This window comes from Microchirus variegatus (assembly GCF_963457635.1).
Source record: "Microchirus variegatus genome assembly, chromosome: 7".
NCBI classification, from domain to species: domain Eukaryota; kingdom Metazoa; phylum Chordata; class Actinopteri; order Pleuronectiformes; family Soleidae; genus Microchirus; species Microchirus variegatus.
In genome coordinates, this window is record NC_139808.1 from 12,621,398 (window position 1) to 12,631,943 (window position 10,546).

The following is a 10,546-nucleotide window of genomic DNA, read 5'->3' on the forward strand; positions in this document are numbered from 1 at the left end:
CCATATATATGAGTCCGCCCACCGGTTCTTCCTCTGTGCTCCCATGGTCACCTGTGTCACTTCCGGGTCAGAGTTTGCGTCCACGACAGGTAGTTTACGCACGCTGCTGTCCTTTTTATTTGGCCATTATGCTCAAGGCATTTGTGTTGTGTTGTGGGTTGGGTGCTGCTCTGTTCCCTGTGTGCGATGGTGTGGTTGTCATCTCTCTCTGTGTTATGGTTGGTGCTCATGTGGAGGCTCCTGAAGAAAATTTCAGTGGGGGTCAATTGTTTCTAATAATAATTGAGGTGACCCATTCAATAGGTGCATAAAGCAAGACGGTATCAATTTGTTGTTAGATGATTAACTGAGTCCTTCTTGTGTCCACTAGATGGCAACTTCATAAACAACAATTATTTACATGAATCTATTGTTGTATGATGTAATATACACTCAACAAAAATATCAACGCACAAAGTAAAACTTGTAGTTATTGTTATGTGACGAAACAGAGTAACAATCCAACATAACGGTACAACTTTATCAATAAAGTGGCTTTAATTTGCGAGCATTAGGATCAATTTCAAAACCAAAGTCCTGGGGTAATGGCAGGAAGAACTTGGATCATCAATGGGGGTCGATGATCCAAGTTCACAAACTTCAATAACGTGTGTGTCCACCATTAGCCTCACGCAGAGCGGTACACCGGCGACGCATGGACATCATCTGGTTGTCAATCGTGGAATAATGCACATTCAGTTGTGTTGCCACAGCTGTAAAGCTCAGCCCAGCAATGGCACGCTCCCTCATGATTTGTGACATCTGTGGCATATTGACAAGTGACAAAAGTCCACATTTTGGTGTGCCCTTTTATTGACCAGACCATAAGGAGTGTCTGTGTACTGGTCACGCATATTGACCACCACTCTGCCATGCTCCATGACTCTCGTGAGTTGAAATACTCGATCTGAGATTGAAGTAGGGCTGGGCGATATAGCAAAAATTTATTGTTATCAAAATTTACGACGATAATGGATGTCATTTTGCCGTTGTCGATATATTCGATAATTGGCTGTGTGTGTAGGTAGGCAGGCTACCGGTATGCTCATGTCCCTTTAAGACACTTGGACATGTTCAGCGTATACATATCAAACATAACACACACAGTCAGTACTGATATCTGTGTGTCACGGCGCACATGCTTATATCGGGCAAATGGGTCAATAATGTAAATTAGACGATAACATCATCTGCAACTTCGAACTTATCGTTCATTTATCGTTATCGAGGTGAGCTGCTCAATAAATCGTGATATTGATTTGAGGCCATATCGCCCAGCCCTAGATTGTAGTCAATAGGAGTGGCCAAGTGACACTGGACTACTGGGTTTGAGCAAAAACGAATAATTCAATTTACAAATGCATCAATAATCCGAGCAAATGTCATGACATTCTATTTTTGGTCAAATTATTAATTAAGGGTAAAGGAAAGTGCAGAATTTGATCTTTAGATGTGTTGCTAAACGCGTCATAGAACAATACTTTCTTACACAAAACCGTTTTTATTTTGTCTGATTTGCGTGAAGTTTAACCTGCAGTTAAACCCCGAGTGATACAAACACTGAGCTTAAACACTGACAGTAATTTTTCCAAAAACAAAAAAAGGTTTTAACATGAGAGTCAATGATGGGGCGATTTCTCCACGTCAATCAAATCGCCCCAAAAGAGGCGGGACCATAAAACATGACTTGAATCTGGTGATTCTGATTGGACAATGACAGATGATATGTGTAGAACACTGATAATAACTACTTTTGCTGGCAGAGACGGCTGAAAGGAATATTAGTAGGCTACTAAGATCTTTGGAATTGGTTAGGGAATTGGTAGGGCGTCGTCCAAAGCGCCCCGATACACCGACCGCCCATGTCGGTGCTGCTGTTGATTGGTGGCTAATGCTAGCGTGGTCACAGGTAAATGATGTTCCCTTCCTCTTCTCATGAGTGTGACTGTCGGTTGCTGCTGCTGCTGCTGCTGCTGCAAAAAAGGCATTCATCTTAGTGTCCTTGGCTTAATTAGGGGATTTGTTTAGTATATGAGGTAATTTAGTTTTTGTTTTCTTTAGCTTCCTCTTTTGTTATATTGGGCAGTTATTAAGTGATGTATTGGTAATTTAAGCCTGTGACCTGCCCATGCTTATAGTTTTGTTAGGCTCTGAGTTTTCTTTCTTTTCTCTTTTTTTGAGTTTGTGCAAGGCCCTAATTTGTTGTTCTCCTCCCTTTTCAGTTGCAGTAGGGCGGTGGTGGTGTTGGTGCTGGTGACCTGGTGGTGGCATCCTCCCGTCTTGTCTTGCTGTGTCCTGGGTGTGGGTTTTCTTCACTGAGAGTGTATGGCACGTTTACCTGGTAATTTTGTTGTTTTCCTTTGGTGAATCACTCCCCTGCACAAGCCTTCATCTATCCACTTTGCCCTGATTCGTTTTTAGGTTTGTATGAATGCCTTTATTGATGTTTTAGAACCAATTCATATTTAATATGAGGTGTATTTTAACTTAAACCACATCTCGCGTTGGCGAGCTTTCCCTTTTTTTTAGTTCCCTGCCTTCTCACCACATACTGTATTAATTAACATTAGTAATCTGACCTAACTCTTAATTAGTGCCTAAGCATTAGTTAACCATAGTTGACCATTACTGAATGCTTTTTGGACCCTTATTGTAATGTGTAAACATGTATCCCTTAGGAAACGCATGTAGTTGAAGAAATCACATAAAGCATTTTACACATTTTATTTAAAACTCATTAAAATGGATATTTACAGATAACATCTCAGCTTGCACAGAGGAGAACTTTGAGCAAGCATGACCATCTTGAACTACTATTAGTTTATTGCACATGTCTTATTAGTTTGACATGAAGTCAGTCATAAACATGAGTGTATATTTATTCTCTATACTCCAAAAACAAAGGGTTTCCAACTTCTCAACTGGAATGCTGTGAACTAGGAGGTGGCGAACTGGGAGTGATCAATAATTATACTGTATGTGACTTTGGAAAAATCCCTACAGTGTATTTTAAAGATTAAACCTCCACGACAGAGGGAGTTGCTTAATGTGACGAGATATTTTCTAGTGATAAACATTTATTAATATTTGTTCACCTTGACCTCAACCGTTCCTGTTTCTCATGTGGAGGTCACTCACTCCCCCCAAACAACAAGCAACATTCACACCACGTTTGGATGATTATTAATTGATCATCTTCTTTGTTAAAATGATTGAAGCCATTTCTAATATTTGCCGATTGTATCTTTATTCAGTGCTGCACCATAACACTGTGCATCTGTTGTTATCTTGCCGTTTAGCACTTCCTTTAAGTGCTGGTTGACAGATTAAGGAAACCACCAAGATCAATTTTTTTCCGCTTCGCAGTATTTAAACAATGCAGTCTTTGTTACTGGAAGATGTGCAAACCCTTACAAATTCATGCATTTGTAACATTGAGTCTTGACTAGTGTCATATACGAGCACCAAAACCAAGTTCCTGTTCCCTGTACGGGTGAGATCAGATGTTAAGGTGCTTCTGTTGACTCTTACCGAGCTGATCTCATAAATTCCAATCTTCCGCCTCAGGCTCTCCGCTCCTAAATCACAGGGCTCCTGTCTGCTCCCAAGGTTAATATGTTTTTTTTTTTTCATATTGTGCCCTCTTGTTGTGGATTTCTCAATATCTTTAAACCAAAACTTGAAGCTCACTTTTTCCAACTTAGAATTTTATTCATGGCATGATTGCCGATTCACTTAGGTTGGATTTGTTATCTGACCTCAGTCTTCATCACATTTCAATCATTGCAACTAGTAGACTGCCAACTGTAAAAATCAAGCTTTTCTTCACTCGATGTGACAGTCTAAGGACAGAGGCTGTCACTTGCTGTCCAGACTGTAAAGCCCTTCGAGGTAAACTGTGTTTGTGATATGTAAATAAAACCAACATGACTCGATTTTATGAGATTAAAAAGCTTTGTTTGCGATTTAATTTAATCCAGTCTGGATAATTACAACTGCTCCTTAGGCAGGTTTTGCGTGGGTGTGTGTACCTGAAAAAATGTGGAGTAGCCAACTGCTGAGGTATTGTTTATATAACAAGACTCTTTTGAACGGGGAGGTCATGTGGGGACAAGTGCTTTTTAAAATAAAAAAAAAATCGTTATTGAGGTTAACGTAGGCGTTGAAAAAACATTTTTAGCGTGTTTCCACTAGCTTGGCACGGCATTAGCGATAGTACCTGCACTGGTGAGATTCCATGCGAGCTGAGGCGACACCATGCGAGGCGTCGTCAGACTGCCCTCCACTGATTGGTCAGAGTGCCATAACAAGTCCCTAGTTTATGTGCCAGTTTCATGCAGCCGTGCTGTGGCTCATGTTGAGTTTAGGTTGGTTTTCCACTACAAAAATAGTACCTATTCAATGTGGGCGGAGTCATCACTTCGCCGCTGCATGAAACAGTCGTGACTTCGTTTTACACGCGACACACACACACAAAAACAAGCGACTAGTGACTTGTAAAGCAGTTGTTTTTGTGTAACCAAAATCATTAGAACAAAAAGTTGATTAAAACTATTTGTTCAGTTCTTCCTACATGACCGAAGCTGGTGATCGCGCTGATGCTAAATACACCAGACTCCTCCTGTTAAATATTGAGATTTTAGACATTTCCATGGTGATTAACCCATGGTTTTAGGATTGTTAAGTAGTTTTAACCGATCTACAGTTCGAGCTTGTTCAGTTGATTGTTGTGCCTCTTCCTGGGACGGCACTAGTATCGCCTCAGCTGGCTTGGAACCTCGCCTGAGCAGGAACTAAAAAAAGTACCTGGTGTGAGGCGAGGCGAGTCGAGCAGTTGGAAAAACAACACATGTAGAAACATGGCTTCTGATTCTGTCACAGGTTTGTGCAGCTATTCTCCTTAGAACACTGCACTGATTCTGTTTATTTGGACAACCAAAACAAAGCATTATATATTCTCATCTTGACCAGTTATTAGCAAGCACACACACTAGCTGTCCTGCTGAATATGGTCTCTGGCCTTCTGCAGATTGTGATCAACGGCTCCGTCTAAGAATTGTACCCAGGTCGCCTCTGATTCCCCACACACATGACTGGACCTGTAGGCAGAGAGGGCACAGAGGCGGGAGATGAAAGAAAGAAAAATTATGGAATTATCGTGTGATTTGTGGCAAAGTCTGGCAAAGTGCACCAATAAGTTTGGCTGATCAGATGAACATCACACCACCCACATTTCTCAAACCACACACCTTTATCTGAGAATCATGACTGATTCCACAGGCTTTACTCATTAATCAATCATGTCAACAGAACATCCCTTTCCAAGTTCCACCCAAGTGTTCAGTGCATGTTCCTGGTCGTAATCGTGTGAATCTGTGTTACCTGATAATCCCCAGAATTTTCTTCAGCAGTGCTGCCAGTTTAGAAACCTGTAGAGAAACACATGTTTCATTTGTATGTTTGTTTATTTTTCATTTACATATTTTTGAAAACATTAAAGATGCAGTAGCAGTATTGCAAGGAAAAACCGTGTGATTAGACGACCCAAGACAATCTCTCAAAACAAATCATCGATTATCAAAATAGTTATTAATCCTTGCAGCCCTAAATGTATTGTTTATTTGCCGACTTTCCTTTGGACTTTATAGGTCTAGCATTGATTTGCTTTGCAGACATTTGTTACCATTGTGTGAAAAGCAATCTTTCTACTAAAAGGACACGTAGGTGCAGCTGCTTAGTAAAACAGCCAGTAGGAGCACACCCTCTTTTTTTGAACTGCTCTCCAATTGGTCAAAGTCTCTCCATCACAGACAAAATTTTCACCAAGACTGGAAAGTCTGGAGTCTAGAAGAGGTGCAGAGGTCTAGTTCTCTTTCTCCCAGACTTACATGAACATGTTGAATTATGGATTTGTTGATCAATAACGCCACCAATCAATCGCCTTTTATCGCATTTTAACTCCTGACGAGTGGTCGACGATAACAATATTACTATCCGTTATAATCAGAATGACAAGATAACCGAATCACGATACATCACTGTATCAAGGACGATATAAACTACTGTACTGTGTGAAAAGTCATAGGCCATCGTGAGACGTATTTTTTTAAGCAATTCTATATTTACCTCTCTATGAGAACACAACTAGAAAATATGGAAAATATGTGCAGTATATAAGCAGGCTCAAGTGTCCCATTAGACTAGAACAATAGCAGCGCTTTGATAGCTCCTTTATACTTGATAAACAGGTAATTCATGCCCTTTGTTACCGCACCTCGCCTACTTTCTTACTGTATGCACATGAGAAGCTTGCTTGTATACTGTATATAACTTTATAACTATAACTTTTAATCATACCAAAATACCACACAATTATTTGACTTCCGAAGGGAAACCGAACTTTATGACTTCACTAAAACAAAAACAATCTTGTGGTGGCCTAAGACGTCTGCACAATACTGTATTTCCATATCAATGTTTGTCCCATACCTATTGGGTATACATTTGTATATATTTGGCAAAATGGTACATGATACAAGCAAATGACAAAAAAAGACTGAGAAATTGTGGGAGCTAAACTAGTCACAGGAGACGGAGAGGAAACCACACCAAGTCGTTATGTTAGTTTTATGATGCATCATTATCGTGTGATGCAAACTGATGCCACTGAAATGTATCTTACGTTGTTTTCTACCCCACTGTAGTCCATGGGCGGGTACAGGCAGAGCGCCAGATCATCAACACTGAGGAGAAAGTATAGTTTTAATCGGTGTCATATTTCTTGTAAAGGTTATCTCAAACTGCAGGAACAAACAAGCCTGTCATGCCTGTGGGTGTTTGGTGTGTGTGTATGTGTGTGTGCGTGCCCACCTAGGACTTATTTCCTTGGTAGTGTAAGCCAGGTCGTCGAGCTGGGACAGATTTTGATGCGTGGTAACATCACCATTGGCTTTAACGGCCGACATCAGCTTCCTAAGGCACGCCGCTGACGCCTTCATCAGCCCCTGGCACGGACCAATCACACGCCGGTCTTTGTCTGACCAGTGTGCGTCCTGATTGCCTCGAGGCTCCTCCCCGTCCAGGTCGTCGTCGAGGATGTCATTGAACGGATCCTGTGCCTCAGATGAGGCCTGGAAGGAGAGGAGAGGTGAAATACCTGGCCTATTATTTCAGAATTAAAGCTTGGGTCAGTACGTTTGGAAAAGCTTAAAACAGTTAGTGACAGACGGGTACATCGGCCAATCATTTCATGTGAAATGAACTGGATTGTTAATTACCGACTTGCAAGACCTACAGACGATGTCTTTTTCAAACGAGTAAATAATAGGATTTCAACAAACAGAGTGTGTGCGTGTGCTTGTGTACCTGTTCAATTTCCTCTATGGCATCCTTGACAACACCCATCTGAGCAGACAGAACCACCAGCACTGCTGCTTTATTGTCTGTGGAAAGCACACAAGTCACGCCACCTGCTAGATACTCGCAGTATGACTGGCATTCGTAACAAGATGGGCAACAAATGAACTAATTAACTACATACCGATGTTCGTTTTTAAGACTCAATTAATATTTAAGTTGATAACCTGTCATAAATTCAAGCTTACAAAAAAATGTCCCACTGCGAGTCCTCTGATGACATCTCCAAACTTTGAAATTCAAGTGAGGACAAGAGAACTGAATGCCTTTTGTTGCAGTGCAATTATTTTTCAATCACTATCTTGGAACACATCCAGAAAGTATGTATGCAATTTTAAACTCTGTGCCCTACATTTAAACTTGAATAAAACTTGAGCATACCCTATCTCTTTGAACTGGAGAGGAACCTGAACCACCGTTTCATGTCGACAAGTATCTTCTGTGGAAAACGCCAGCTTTATTTATTTTCCTTTAGGTCTCACCTTTTCCATTCACACAGTGACATCTCAATAAATATAAACGATGACAAAATAAAGTAACTTAACACATTATCACCACCTGCAGGTTGAAGTCGGAACTACTGCTGTTAACCTGTAGCAACTACTATCATGGAAACTTGTAACATTGATAGTTAATTAATACCTCATAATATGCTACAGTAGTAGGTGAGTGCAGGTGGGTACAGCACCATTACTCGTCTTTTCAAACCAGTCGAATCAACTAACCTTTTGGCAACTGGGCGACCTGGCTACAGGCTGACCACACGGCACCTGTTGATGTCAACTGTTCCTGGGTCAGACTAGAGGAAAGAAGAGGAAGAAAGGAAGAGAAAGTCAGACAAACATTAAACAGAGAGGGCACAATAACACAATATTTTTGCTGTAGGTGCCTTAGCCCAAGCTATTGTGCCAGAATAATATAACACTACGGTGCATTTGTGTGTTTATTTTATTATGTTTCATTTAAGTTCTGGTTGGGAACAACTAACTGCAACTCTCGTTCTGTGTGTGTGTACCTCTGCAGCGGTGAGCTCAGTATGACCTCCACCAGCTGTGCAACACCCTCCAGAACCTCCACTGTTGCGTCTCTGACCTGCTGTCGCAAACTAATACCTGAGGAACGGAGAGGAAAGGTGAGCCAAACACAGTGACACAGGATGACCTCTCCTTACTCAATGCCAATTGTCCAAGTGTAGCTAGCTACATAAGATGGCATTTCATTTTCAAAACACATGTTGGTTTATTCACTGTAATTCATTTTATTTTGGTTCAAATGTTACTGTAGGCATAGATGTATCACAATTAAGTTGCCAAAGAAAAATAAATCCTTGGTCCAGCTGTACGCAATATTAATATTAACTGATAAAACTATTTCACTATGAAAACAAAACAAACATACATCTGAATCAAAATCAGTGGTGACGTGGTGTTACCTTGGCTCTTAGGCAGCCAGTAAAACACTGTGGACAGAGTCAAGACACTCTTCGTGATGGACTCGGCCAACTTCTCTCCATCCTACAGACAGTGGAGGATATAAAGGAATCAGGATAAAAACAGGTTTTATTCAAGCTGAAAAAACTTTGGCATTGCTTTATAATGCTAAATTGACCATTGGATACGTATATCAACTTTCTTTACTACAGAAATTCCCAAACTTAAAAAATAGTAATGGTGTGGTTTCAAAACAGCCTGATCCAGTTTGATGTCCAGTTACTAATATATTTCCAGAAAGAGAATGCAATGGAGTAAAAGAAATGTTTCTGCATGACTGTTCTTGTGCATCCTCCCAGTGTGATGACAGGTTGTGTTCACTAAATGCTGCGTGTGTCTAAATAGGAAAATAAGAGCTTGTTATGAATACAACAATAATCGGACCTGTTGTGATGGCAGTGGGGGTTTGGAGAAGGCCAGGCTGAGTTTAGTGGCTTCCTGGGACATTGCCTTCGCTGCCTGGTCTGAAGACAGAGGAGACATTTACATCACTTACAAAATAAATTATTTAAATTATGTCTTTATGAAGCAGGATGGTGGAGGGAGGTTGGACATGACAAATGAAACTCAACTCAGTGTGTCCCAAAAGTTGGAAAGGTTGAATGCACCGTCTGACTCGTTAGACTCTCCATCTGTGGTGGAAAATGAACATGAGGTTGGAAACATCTTTCACTCTTCCGGGTTAAATTCATGAACACATACAATTCTCAAATGCACAGTTGGTACCAAGTTGGACTGCCCTTTGCCTTCCAAACTACCTTACTTTTTCATGGCATAGATTCAACAAAACAACATATTCTGATCCATTTTTGCATGACTGCTACAGTTTAAATACATAATGAGTCCACTTTATCTCAAACTATATCGCTCTCCTGTAACAGAAAAGTTTGTCAACAGTTTCTGAAGGCGTCCACGTTGTATCTGATCCAGTGCAAAACTGATAACGACACTTTAACTTGACTTCAGATGTGTGGTAATATGGTTTTACCTATAGTCATAAACGGGCCAACTCAATACGATAAAACTGAAATTAAAATAATAAAACTTTTTTTTTATCACACATTAGGACAAAAACGCCCATGCTGATGTTAGCTTGCAGCGGCTAGGCTGTAGCATGTTTGTAGAATCTAGATTACGTATTGCGTCACATCTCATGTGTGCTGTTTACCTCGGACTCGGTCTCTAATGCACTGTATGGAGTTGAGTAGGTTTCGTAAAGGCACAGAAACATTTCCAACGGCGTTATCGGCGCTCATCCTGGCGACAACGTTACTTTCCAAACAACCGCTCGATGTCAAACGCGTGTTGTGGAACTTAAAATAGGGCACAGGATGTTGTGGAACTCCGGACTGTATTGAACGAGACACACACAGTCGGAGAAGAAAGAAAGTAGCACAATCGATAATAGTAATGGTGTTATTGACATCTTGTGGTAAAGCGGCAGTGCTGCGTTAGGTGGTGATATGTACCTGTATGTTAAATATGTGCTTTAATTTCTGGGGGAATATTTTAATGTGTTTATTTGTTCAAACATTGAATAACGATAACGTTGACCTGCTTTGGTCCCTGTGTGTTTGTGTGTGTGCGTTTGTTTCATGCTC

General features: G+C 40.7%; 1 protein-coding gene across 1 annotated transcript; it reads right to left on the bottom strand.

The window, feature by feature from the left end:
* Nucleotides 1-4,002: 4,002 nt before the first annotated feature.
* On the bottom strand, nucleotides 4,003-10,260 carry ccndbp1 (cyclin D-type binding-protein 1). Its single transcript, XM_083891860.1, has 11 exons — nucleotides 10,114-10,260; nucleotides 9,518-9,577; nucleotides 9,330-9,409; nucleotides 8,888-8,969; nucleotides 8,471-8,567; nucleotides 8,181-8,254; nucleotides 7,405-7,481; nucleotides 6,910-7,169; nucleotides 6,722-6,782; nucleotides 5,422-5,468; nucleotides 4,003-5,138 (listed from the first exon to the last, which is right to left on the bottom strand). Exons 1-11 carry the CDS (start codon nucleotides 10,199-10,201, stop codon nucleotides 5,030-5,032), a joined length of 1,035 nt encoding a protein of 344 aa, XP_083747986.1. The 5' UTR covers nucleotides 10,202-10,260; the 3' UTR covers nucleotides 4,003-5,029.
* Nucleotides 10,261-10,546: the final 286 nt, after the last annotated feature.

What these genes read in the sequence shown, in the direction of transcription:
- ccndbp1 (XM_083891860.1), bottom strand. Translation starts at nt 10,201, where the DNA reads ATGAGCGCCGATAACGCCGTTGGAAATGTTTCTGTGCCTTTACGAAAC. An exon ending in CAACTTTTGGGACACACTGA is followed by an intron (nt 9,410 to 9,517) that starts GTTGAGTTTCAT and finishes CTCTGTCTTCAG; the next exon opens with ACCAGGCAGCGAAGGCAATG. An exon ending in CCCCACTGCCATCACAACAG is followed by an intron (nt 8,970 to 9,329) that starts GTCCGATTATTG and finishes CACTGTCTGTAG; the next exon opens with GATGGAGAGAAGTTGGCCGA.